Source organism: Panthera uncia (genome assembly GCF_023721935.1).
Source record: "Panthera uncia isolate 11264 chromosome E2 unlocalized genomic scaffold, Puncia_PCG_1.0 HiC_scaffold_19, whole genome shotgun sequence".
Classification (NCBI taxonomy): Eukaryota; Metazoa; Chordata; class Mammalia; order Carnivora; family Felidae; genus Panthera; species Panthera uncia.
This window is the reverse complement of record NW_026057588.1, coordinates 15,813,501-15,826,698: the sequence shown is the minus strand read 5'-3', so window position 1 is coordinate 15,826,698 and position 13,198 is coordinate 15,813,501. Positions and strand designations below refer to the sequence as shown.

Genomic DNA, 13,198 nt, shown 5'->3' with positions numbered 1-13,198 from the left:
TATATATATATATATATCATAAAAGTACTTTAACTCTCAACATGAAAATGTATCTTTATTTGTTAATTCAGTTGAGGTATGTCTAAGCCTGCCTTTCTAATGTGTCTCATCATACTTAATTTTTCATCTAAACCACATACATAATGCATAGTTTATTATTTCTAGTTAAAAAGAATTTTTTTAAACAAATCTAATATATTGTAATTGAAATTAAATCAGTGGTCACCTCAAGAGTGTGGGGTGGGATCAACTAGGGAAGAGTACAAAAGAGCTTTCTGGAGGATAGACTTTTTTTTTTTTTTAACTTTATTTATTTATTTTGAGAGAGAAAGCATGAGTAGGGGAGGAGCAGAGAGACAGTAAGAGACTCTCAGGGCAGAGCCCGATGTAAGGCTCAAACTCACAAACCCTGAGATCATGACCTGAGCTGAAGTTGGACGCTTAACTGACTGAGCCTCCAGGTGTCCTAGTTTTAATTTTTTTTAAATAGAACAAGAGCCAGACTTGAAGTGTGAGTGCAGACTATTTCTTGATTGTCATGTTTTCCCCCATCTTTTACTCTAACTCCTCCAACAATTTTTGAAAGCTGTGATTTTTTAACAATATGTATTTATGATCAGTTTTTCCAGAGTGTTCAATTTCATTTTCATAGAATCAGTCTCTTCTCATAGTTGTTCATGAGTTTATTATTTAATTAAATTAGATACCTTAAGGGAAAAAGTGAAACTGGCCTAAACTTGTTTGGAATAAACACTCCCTTGTGAAGCAGAAGTACTTTGTCACCTAGACCTAGGGATGTGATTATATCCCCAGGACATGACTAGCCACTATTTTCTCTCTCATGCCCTAGCCCCCATGTCCATTGCCTGCTGTGGAGGCAGACAGGAGTAGTTGCTATCTGGCCTGAGAAAATCTGCAGGATTCAATATACATGGCCACTTTGAAGATAGTATTTATCCTGTTGTCACCCATTGTCATCCATACCTGCTCAGCTTCTCAGCATGAACATACACTTGGTAGGCCATTCTCACCTTGTACAGAGTAATCTCCATCTTGTGATTTTACATGTCATTTCTTTAGAAAATCTAATGCCAAATGCTTCGTATTTCAGAGTTTTCCTTCATAAAGGTTATGTATATATTTTCAGTTTACTACCTGACTAGAATCTTCTTTTCTGCATTATATTTTATTGTTAAACATATATATTAAAGCTATTAGTTTTTGTATTTTGATTTTATATCCTACTACCCTACCTAAATTCTGTTACCATTTATATTATTTAAACCTTTTAAGTGTTCCAATTATGTAATCATATCATCTGGAAAAACAATTTTACCTCCTCTTAAATTTTTCTACTTCTAGCTTTTTTCTGATATTTAAGTGTATTGGCTAATAACTCAAAAGCTGCCTTTAATATATATTTTATCATTTTAGGGAAGTAATCATTTCTATTTTATTGTGCTGTTCCTTTAAATCAGGAATGGTTCCTATTTTAGTTGCCTTTCAGAATCTCTGAAGTTGATCTTGTGGTTCCCCCCAAACCCCGCAGCCCTATTAATACATTTATTTATTTATTTATTTTTAAAGTTTATTTTGAGGGAAAGAGAGAGCATGCACGCAGGAAGGGGAGAGAGGGAGAGAGAATCCCAAGCCAACTCTGCACTGTCAGCGCAGAGGCTGACCCCACAAGCCTGACCCCAGGGCCTGAGATCAGGACCTGAGCCAAAATCAAGAGTTGGATGCTTAACCTACTGAGCCATTCAGGCAACCCTGTCTGTTGATTTGTCTTAATAGATTTCTTCATATTGGACCACTCTAACATTCTTTGAATAAATAACACTAGATTTTCAATATGCTGTTTTATTAGATGTTTTAGAATTTTTATATCAGTTTTCAAAAAATTGGTATGTAGTTTTCTTTTTATGAGTGATCTTTATTTAGTACAGTATTACTCTATGAAAATAGTTTGGAAGTCCTCCTTTTTCTTAGTTCTCAGTCTTAATAGAATTTAGATAGTCTACTCTTAATAGAATTTAGATGGTCTATTCTTTAAAGCTTCTTTCCTAGGAGAAGGAGATGGTAAGTCTCACCCCATTCTCTATTTGCTCTATGGAAATTAATGTTTAAATTTTTTTTTTTAACATTTATTTATTTTTGAGACAGAGAGAGAGCATGAACGGGGGAGGGTCATAGAGAGAGGGAGACACAGAATCCGAAACAGGCTCCAGGCTCTGAGCGGTCAGCACAGAGCCTGAGGCGGGGCTCGAACTCACGGACCGCGAGATCATGACCTGAGCCAAAGTTGGACGCTTAACTGACTGAGCCCCCCAGGCCCCCTGGAAATTCATGTTTAAACATTGTATCTCTTCTGTGGTCAGTTTTGATAAATTATATTTTCCTAGAAAATTATTCATTTTAGGTATGTTTTAAAATTTATTAGCAAAATAATCTTTTTTCAGCTGGCCTCTGTATTCGTGGTTATTTTCACTTTGCCATTTCTTATTTCTATGTGCTTTATTGCTGTTTTCTTTTTTTTTTTTTTAATTTGTTTAATGTTTATTTTTGAGAGAGAGAGAGAGAGAGAGAGAGAGCATGAGCAGGGGAGGAGCAGAGAGAGACACACACACAGACTCTGAAGCAGGCTCCAGACTTTGAGCTGTCAGCACAGAGCCCAACTTGGGGCTCTAATCCACGAGCCTTGAGATCTTGACCTGAGCTGAAGTCTGACACTTAACTGACTTGAGCCACACAGGCATCCCCTTGCTGTTTTCTTTATATTAACTAACGCTTTAGCTGTTTTGCTGATTTTTTAAAAGTTTATTTATTTATTTTGAGAGAGAGAGAAACAGAGCATGCAAGTGGAGAAGGGACAGAGAGAGAGAATCCCAAGCAGGCTCCATACTGTCAGCACAGAGCCTGACACAGAGCTCAAACCCACAAACCATGAGATCATGACCTAAGCCTAAATCAAGAGTCACTCGCTTAACTAACTGAGCCAAGCAGACACCCCTGATTTGTTTTTTTAAAGAATGCTTTTGCTTTATGTATTAGTTCTTTTTTTCTGTTTTCTGACTAGTTATGCATTTATACTGATTAATTTATTCCTTCTGCTTTGCTTCAGTTTACTTTATTCTTTTTCCAATTTCTTTGATTTTTAATTAATTTTCTCTCTCATGTTTATTGTTGTAAATATTTAAAGTTTTCAAATTTTTTTCTAAGCGCTGTGCTTATATTTTATAGATACTAATTTAATGTTGATTTTTAAATTATTACCATTTTCTAAAATACAAAAATACTGTTTTGGAACTTATTTCCCTATTGATCTAAAAGTTATTTAATATAGACTTCTAAAATTTCAAGTGGGTTTATTTTTGGCTTTTTAAAATTTTATTATTTCTAGCTTCAATAGAAAATGTTGATATGATTTCAAGTTTTTTACATAGACCATATTATAATAACTGAAACATCCTCCTTTTTCTCTCTCATACATAACTCATTCAGCACTTAAATATTTCTCTGGCTATTTCTCCCACTGGTTTACCATCTTCTCTCTATATCCAACATGAACTTTGTTAGCAAATTTTTCATACTCAAGTGACTGCAAGACCCATTGTCCCTTTTAGTGAGTTTCTTACATATCACATCTTTTTCTTTGCTAAGTATTTCATAAGAACTTCAGTAAGGTATAAACATGTTTTCCTGTGTGGAAAATCACTGGTACACATTTCTAGGAAATAAAGGAATAGCTTTGCCTCTGAAGGAACGGAAAGGAGACTTGAGTAAGGGGATGAAGGAACAAAACTAGTTGAGCATTTATAAAATGGATGAATAACAGAATAAGTTTAAAGAGAAATTAAGTGAATAGAACTCTTCAGCACTTTTATTGTGTTGTGGAGACAAAAAATAACTCACAGCTACATGAAGTAAGGAATGGACATAGATAAGGGGTTTAAGCAATAAAAGGATCTATAGGAATATATACCCATCATTTTCCATTTATATGTTTAACTAGACTAGCTTGGATTAATAAAGGGAATATTTAATCATTGTTATAATATGTGAGAGATTAGAGACAGAAATATGTTCCAAATGAGTATATAACCATGGGAATTGAAAGAGTAAAACTCATTATGTGCTGTGCATGTATTATTTAACAGAGAGTAGAAATTGTTTCTGCCGTTGAAGAAGTTTAGGGGTAAGAAAAGCAGAGAAACAATTGGAAAAATTAATAAATATATAATTTCAACCCAGATATATGTTGATATGTAGTACACATATATTATATGTCAGTGCATAGCCCGATGCAGGGCTCGAACTCATGAACTGGGAGATCATGACCCAAGCCAAAATCAAGAGTCAGATGCTTAACTGACTGAGCAACCTGGGTGCCCCAACAACATAGGTTTAGAGTCAGCCTTAAAGGAATAACTTTTAAACTAAAACCTCAGGATGAGAAGTAACCAGCTATTCAAAGAGCCCAAGCAGATTTGTGGAAAACAGAGCAGACTGAGATGATATGTTATAGGTAAGTGGAGGTCTTTTAACCACAGCAAGTTTGATTTTATTCTAAGAATAAAGAGAAGTTGTTGAAAAAAGTAAGGATGAATTCTTAACCTTTCATTTCCATCAGAACTGTGTGGAGAATATTAAATATTGGACTGACCAGGACTGTAGAATCTGATCCAGGTGGTTTAGGTAGTGTCTAAACCTCAATATTTATAACAAGTTCCTGTGACTTCTACTCCACATCTCAGCTTGATACCCACTGACTTACTAATCACCAGCCTCACTTTGTTTCTTCTTTTTTAGTTTATTTATTTGTTTATTTTGAGAGAGAGAAAGAGAGAGAGAGAGAGAGAGAGAGAGAATCCCAAGCAGGCTCCACTGTCAGCACAGAGCCCCATGCAGGGCTCAATCTCACAAACCATGAGATCATGACCTGAGCCGAAACCAAGAGTTGAACGCCTAATTGACAGAGCCACCCATGCACCCCACCAGTCTTACTTTCTTAACATGAACTTTCATTTTCCCTGGTGTTACTGTATGCTTTTTTTTCAACTTGCATATTTTCAGAATTTCACTGAGTATTACTTCAGTTGTCTATTATTTCTACTGTAGAAATTTTACTTCTTTTAAAAAAGGAAACTATGTGTTTGCTCTTTTATTTTCTTTCAGATTTAGAGACCAGGTATGAGACCAAGAAGTTATCCTCAGAAAATGACATTTATGAAATAAACTTACCTCAGTGGAAGATAATGGAAAGAATTAAAAATCATGGCCTTAAGGGCCTAATTTTAAAAAGTGACTGGGAGTCTAAAAGAAAATTTGAAGGACAGGAGGAATATTTCAGTCAAGTGAAAATTACATCTCAAAAAGTGTCCTCTTATCAAAAACGTACATCTCTAACTCCACATCAGAGAATTCATTTTGTGGAGAAACCCTATGAATGCAAAGAATGTGGAAAGGCCTTTAGAGTACGCCAACAGCTTACTTTTCATCACAGAATTCATACTGGTGAAAAACCCTATGAATGTAAGGAGTGTGGAATGGCCTTCAGACAGACTGCACACCTTACTCGACATCAGAGACTTCATTCTGGTGAAAAACTCTATGAATGTAAAGAATGTGGAGAATCTTTTATATGTGGCCCAGACCTTAGAGTACATCAGAAAATTCATATTGGCGAAAAGCCCTATGAATGTAAAGAATGCGGGAAAGCCTTCAGAGTGCGAGGACAACTTACTCTCCATCAGAGGATTCATACTGGTGAGAAACCCTATGTATGTACAGAATGTGGAAAGGCCTTTAGACAGTATGCACATCTCACTCGACATCAGAAGCTTAATATTGCTGACAAACTCTATGAATGTAAAGAATGTGGGAAGGCCTTTTTGTGTGGCTCTGGCCTTAGAGTACATCACAAACTTCATACTGGTGAGAAACCCTATGAATGTAAGGAATGTGGGAAAGCTTTCAGAGTGAGACAGCAACTAACACTGCACCAGAGAATTCATACTGGTGAGAAACCCTATGAATGTAAGGAATGTGGAAAAACCTTCAGTCGTGGTTATCATCTTATTCTTCATCACAGAATTCATACTGGTGAGAAACCTTATGAATGTAAGGAATGTTGGAAGGCCTTTAGTCGTTACTCACAACTTATTTCACACCAAAGTATCCATATTGGTGTTAAACCTTATGACTGCAAGGAATGTGGGAAGGCTTTTAGATTGCTCTCACAACTTACACAACATCAGAGTATTCATATTGGTGAGAAACCCTATAAATGTAAGGAATGTGGGAAGGCCTTTAGATTGCGCCAAAAACTTACTTTACATCAGAGCATTCATACTGGTGAAAAACCCTTTGAATGTAAGGAATGTAGGAAGGCCTTTAGACTTAATTCATCCCTTATTCAGCATCTGAGAATTCATTCTGGTGAGAAACCTTATGAATGTAAGGAATGTAAGAAGGCCTTTAGACAACATTCACACCTTACCCATCATCTAAAAATTCATAACGTAAAAATATAAGATAGTTTTTCAATCCTGTATTGTAGAATACTCTATGAATATAGTAATTAATCCTTTTTGCTTCCTTCATACAGGCAATTGACTTAAGAGGTTTTATATCATTAAAAGAATATGTTAATTTAATGTATTCCACCATCACTTAAACCTGATAAACTTTACACTTACTCTAAAAACTAATCCTAATCAGTGTGACAAATGTGGGAGACACTTATCTCTGTCCCATCACTTTCCTACTTGTATTATATTGACAAGATGCTTAACTGCTCTGTGCTATAATTTTTTCATTTGTAAAATGGTAATACAATACTGTGGCAGAATAAAAATTGTTGCAAATTGTTTGACATTCCCTCTTTCCCCCCATCAAAATCTGGAATCCCCATCCATTCTCCTTGAGGATGGGCAGACCAAGACTACTTTGACTAGTAGAAGTACTGCTGTGCCAGTTTCCAGGCTTTACTGGTGGATTTTACTTCATCTCTTGGAGTGCTCCTTTAAGCTTAGGCTCTGAATTCTGTTAAAAAGTCTGTCTGCTCTGCTGAAGAGACCACATGGAGAAGCCCTAAGACCACAAAGAAAGGAAGAGGCACCCTTCTGAGCCCAGTCTTCCACACATGCCTACCAAGACACCAGACATTTAAGTGAAATAGTGTTGGATCCTCCAGACCACCTAGCAGCTGAGTACCCACTGAGTGACTTCAGTTGATACCATATAAAACAGATGAATCTATCAACTGAGTCCCTGCCCAAATTCCTGACCCACAAGATCATGAGATATAATAAAATGATTGTTGTTTTAAGCCACTAAATTTTGTTTTATTATTATCATTAGTATTACTCCTTTGAAAATTCATATGAAAGACTATGGGCACAAAGAATATAGAAATGCCTTCCACCAACACTCACCCTTATTTAACTTCAGATAACTTACTCTTTTTAAACTAGTGGAAGTGAGAAATTGTTTTTCAATTTGTTCATAAAAAAGCAGATATTCTACAGTCTACATTCTCTGGCCCAAGTCTAAATTTAAAATTAACAAAGAATAATGTAAAAAGAAACTTTGGAAATTAAAAATTACTTGTATTATAACTTCTGTATTGATTTTTAAAAATACATTGTAGCCTTTTTTTGTGCTCTGGTTGTCCTGTCTTTCATTAGTGAGAATCCCCTCAAATTGGTTCCTATGTCCTTTTGTCATGACAAAAGCTTTTAATAGCTTCCTTTTTTCCTGACCAAATTCACTGGTCAGTTATGAAGCATATTAGGGTACTTATTGATAAATAAAGGGGAAAAGTGGAGCATTTATTTTGTCTTTCCTTTATGACCTATATAAGACAACCAAAAGTTGGTGAAGTAAAGTTCTTTATTATTATTAGAGAACTCTAGTTAATAAAGATCAAAGGAATGACAGAATTTGAAAAATCAGTCTTTAATTTCTGAAATACTGGATCTTGGTGGTGATATCAATGGAAGCAAAGATCATTAGTGAAAAAGATTGATAGGAAGTTTTTAATGGATCAGAATGACAGAACCTACATTTACATTACATTACATCAACATCTCTATTAGATCAGCCCCACTATGTGCATCTTGCTTGTGCGGTGGCTATATGTAGTATCATTTGTTAAGTGTTCTTACCCCAAATGTTAACTCAGAAGTAAAAGTGGGTCTCTAAATCTAATTACCAGGTTACAGGAAACTTGGGGAATAAAGGAACAAATTAATGACACAAGCAAACAACCAAACCCAGAATGTACAAAATTCCACAGAATAAATGGTCTTGGTTCTTAACCAATATAGGTTAAGACAAAAGAATGTTGCAAATTAAAAGAGACTTAAGAGACATATCAATTAAATACAGTGTATGGAATGTATTGGAATCCTTGTTTTAAAATGTACCCAGGATTTGTTTTAATCAATTGTGGTACAACATGCAGATACAGAAATGATTGTCATGAAGGAAGAAGTTTAGACTCAAAGATCTCTAAAAACAGGAGGCAACAGCATGCCCACAGGGCCACATGGGGAAATACCCAGTTATGCTGGAAGGCAGAAGTGGGGAAAGGGCAGAGCATGGCACAGAGCCTTTGCTGATGTTTTCTCCAAAGAATGGGTGACACTGGGTAAGTACACTGAGGAAGTTTGGGAATGGAATGGATAGTGGTGTTTTTTTTTTTTAATATTTCTTTTTTTTTTTTTTAAGTTTACTTATTTTGAGAGAGTGTGTGTGTGCAGGAGGGGGAGAGGGAGAATCCTAAGCTGGCTCCACAATATTAGTGTGAGGAGCCTGATGGCAGGGCTCGAACTCATGAACCTGTGAGATCATGACCTGAGCCAAAATCAAGAGTCAGATGCTTCACAGACTGAACCATCCAGGTGCCCCTGGATAATCTTAATAATTTCGGAGGTTCTGAGGTATATGAGTGGTCCCTAGTTGTCTGGTACCTGGCCCTGGGGTGATTTGTGCAGGAGGAATATTGGCTTGGTGTGTGAGAGTTTGATGAAACAGTTGGGGCTTTGGCTTGGTGGGTTTGATCAAAAGAGTTGTTTGCTATCTCTAGGAATTTGCTACCCCTGGGAAGGGCAGTCTCTCCAGGACCAAGTCTCCAAATGCTAGAGCATAATTACAGAAAATAAAATACATTAAATACAATCCTGATTTGGACAAATGAAAACATTGTTTACATTGTTTTGAAAATGTAAATCTAAGTGGATATTAAGTTATATTAAGCAATTATTCATTTTTTAGGCATGATGATGGCATCATCACCAATTATTATGTGTAAGTCCTTATACATTAGAGATTCATACTGAAGCATTCAAGGGTGAAGTCACATCATGTCTATGCCTTGCTTTAAAATACTTCAGGAAAAGGGTGCCTTGATGGCTTAGTCAGATGTCTTTTGAGTTTGACTTGAGCCTGCTTAGGATTCTGTTCCTCCACCCCTGCTCACTCACTCTCATAAATAAATAACTAAATAAGTAAATGGAGGGAGGGAGGGTGGCAGGAACAGATGAAATAAGATGGGCAACTGCTAAATGTTGAAGCTGGATAATGGGTACATTGAGTCGTTGTGCTATTCTTACTACCTTTGCATATATTTGAAAATATCCATAATAAAGCTTTCCCTAAGTAGAAAATCAAATTTGAAATTTTAGACCACTTAGTGATAAATGATAATGATGCCTACAAATAAAAGTTTGTGGGAAATCACCAAAAGTCTACTTGTTAAGAAATAACCTTAATGCATTTAGAAAACTTGGACTGAGGGAACCCTCTTGCACTGTTGGTGGGAATGCAAACTGGTGCAGCCACTCTGGAAAACAGTGTGGAGGTTCCTCAAAAAATTAAAAATAGACCTACCCTATGACCCAGCAGTAGCACTGCTAGGAATTTACCCAAGGGATACAGGAGTACTGATGCATAGGGGCACTTGTACCCCAATGTTTATAGAAGCACTCTCAACAATAGCCAAATTATGGAAAGAGCCTAAATGTCCATCAACTAATGAATGGATAAAGAAATTGTGGTTTATATACACAATGGAGTACTACATGGCAATGAGAAAGAATGAAATATGGCCCTTTGTAGCAACGTGGATGGAACTGGAGAGTGTGATGCTAAGTGAAATAAGCCATACAGAGAAAGACAGATACCATATGGTTTCACTCTTATGTGGATCCTGAGAAACGTAACAGAAACCCATGGGGGAGGGGAAGGAAAAAAAACAAAAAAAAGAGGTTAGAGTGGGAGAGAGCCAAAGCATAAGAGACTCTTAAAAACTGAGAACAGGGGTGCCTGGGTGGCTCAGTCGGTTAAGCGTCCGACTTCGGCTCAGGTCATGATCTCACGGTCCATGAGTTCGAGCCCCGCGTCGGGCTCTGTGCTTACAGCTCGGAGCCTGGAGCTCGCTTCGGATTCTGTGTGTCTCCCTCTCTCTCTGCCCCTCCCCCGTCCATGCTCTGTCTCTCTCTGTCTCAAAAATAAATAAACATTAAAAAAAATAAAAACTGAGAACAAACTGAGGGTTGATGGGGGGTGGGAGGGAGGAGAGGGGAGGTGATGGGTATTGAAGAGGGCATCTTTTGGGATGAGCACTGGGTATTGTATGGAAACCAATTTGACAATAAATTTCATATATTAAAAAAAAAAGAAAAAGAAAACTTGGACTGAGGAACTAGTGTTTGTCTTCTTTACCATTCTGTCCCCACACTTATAGTACCTGTTGTATAACAGGCAGTTGATTTTTGTTTACTTATTTTTGAGAGAGGGGGGAGAGGGGCAGTGGGAGAGAGAGAGAATCCCAAGCAGGCTGCACAGTGTCAGTGCAGAGCCCCATGTGGGGCTTGAACTCACAACCCGTGAGATCATGAGATGGATGCTTATTAACCAACTGAGCCACCTAGGTGCCCCTAACAGATAGTTGATTTTTAAAATTGGGGGTAAAAACACATTAGCTTGAACCATAAAATAGTTTTTTAATAAATTTTTTTTTAAAACTAAGTACCACAGGGGCGCCTGGGTGGCTCAGTCGGTTAAGTGGCTGACTTCTGCCCAGGTCATGATCTCGCGGTCTGTGAGTTTGAGCCCCACGTCGGGCTCTGTGCTGACAGCTCAGAGCCTGGAGCCTGTTTCAGATTCTGTGTCTCCCTCTCTCTGACCCTCCCCCGTTCATGCTTTGTTTCTGTCTCAAAAATAAATAAACGCTAAAAAAAATAAAAAACAAAAAACAAAAAAACTAAGTACCACAAAGTAATTCATACACTAAAGTAGAAATTAATGAAATAGCTAATAAAATCCTTATCCAAGGATGTTCTCTTTGAAAAGGCCATTAATACAGAATTGGCAGTTATTGAGGGAAAAAAGACTCCGTTTCAACTTTATATATGAGAAAGGTTAAACAGCTATATATATCAAGGAGAATTAAAAATTTTAAAGTTATATGTATTACCATATACATATATTTCAATATCTATAAAAATACAGAGAATGGATTATCTGGAGAAAACTAAATCATCAAAGTTGACTCAAGATACTATAGAAAACCTGAACAGATATATAAGCAAAGAAAAATATTGTAGTTATGATTGTTTTAAAAAACTAGAATCAACAGTTTTGCAGGCAATAAAAAGTTTTAAAGCATAGAGAGCCTCTAACAAAATTTTGCTAGATCATTCTATAAGGCTAACATCCCAATAATAAAATGCGAATAGCCCCTAGAAAGCAAAATCTGGACCAGTATCACTTAAAATACACACAAACATCCCAAATAAAGTTCAGCGAACTTAATGGTCTGTTAAAACAATTATAGGAGCACCTGGGTGGCTTAGTCAGTTAGGCGTCCGACTTCAGCTCAGGTCATGATCTCACAGTTTGTGAGTTCAAGCCCTGCGTCGGGCTTTGCTGACAGCTCAGAGCCTGGAGCCTGCTTCAGATTCTGTGTCTCCCTCTCTCTCTGCCCCTCCCCTGCTTGCACTCTGTCTCTCTCTCTCTCAAAAATAAAAAAATAAACTTTTTTTAATTAAAAAAATTATAAAACATAAAACAATTTACCAGGAATATCCAGGGACCTGACCTGTTGTGATTTAATTAAGTATCCAGATTTTAGGTTTCTAACTTGAGCAATGTAACAATGTTGGAAAAAATGGCATTATTTACCTCAATATCTTTTAGGTTGTTTCTCATATTCTAATTCATCTTAGCTTCATCAGCTTTAAAAAAGGAGTGAACAACAGATATGAAAAACGGGGATTCAACACAAAAATTATTACCTTCCACAAAACAAAAATGAATATTATTACACTTTATTTTCTACCAAACCTCTGTAATGTCACTATAGTTATACATTAAGACTTGTACTTCCAGGTCCATTTTGTTCAGATTGGGCAGATATCATTGGATAATCACTCACCTAGAATAGACCCACTCATGATTTCAAACAATACACATAATATTTTAACACAAAAAGTATTTTAAGTGCTATATAACAAAATTAGTTTTTGCTAATGGGTCAGTATGTTTTTCCTACCTGGTATCGTTTTCATGCTAACAGAGGTCTTCTGGAGACTGTACATTAACTCAAAATTTCTGAAAGTATGTTCCACGAAACACTAGTACTTTAATGATAATGGGAAAATTATTGTATAGTCAAACAAGGCTGGGAACTCTGTATACTATATTTCTTGAGGGGGAAAAAAATTCACATTAAGTGCCTAACAAAAGACTATCCAAAAAAGTTTCATTTTATCTGACCAGTGTATCTCAGACTTTACTATACAGAACTCCCATTCCGAATACCTACTGTGGATGTAATTCCACTTTGGCAGATGCTGCTATAACCAGAAGGAGTGGCTCAAGGATGGAAATGTCAGCATTATGACAGGTGTACAGTTATCTGTTTGGCAAGGAAAGCAATTCAAATTATGTTATACAGTCAGCTGCTCGCTCTTTTTTTTTTTTAATTTAAAATGATACTTTTCAATAGAATAGAAAATCCTTCCCCCTATTCTTTCTATAAATATATGCATAGACTATAATTTCTTGCTGAAAAATCCTACTGACTTACCTGTGTGTTTCTTGCTATCCATAAACAAGAATTTCTCTGAGGTATTTATCAAAAAGTGGGACTGCTCGGTCAAAGGTTATATTCATTTTCAATTTCACTAGA

The 13,198-nt window shown here is 36.4% G+C and overlaps 1 protein-coding gene across 1 annotated transcript in view; it reads left to right on the top strand.

Moving 5' to 3' along the window:
* The window catches only part of LOC125916171 (zinc finger protein 82 homolog), a 69,175-nt gene extending 61,300 nt beyond the window's left edge, over nucleotides 1-7,875 (top strand). Inside the window, exon 9 of the mRNA XM_049622335.1 lies at nucleotides 5,176-7,875. Within this exon, the coding sequence (XP_049478292.1) occupies nucleotides 5,176-6,533 (1,358 nt within the window). The 3' untranslated portion in view covers nucleotides 6,534-7,875. The remainder of the gene's footprint in view (nucleotides 1-5,175) is intronic.
* The last annotated feature ends 5,323 nt before the right edge of the window (nucleotides 7,876-13,198 follow it).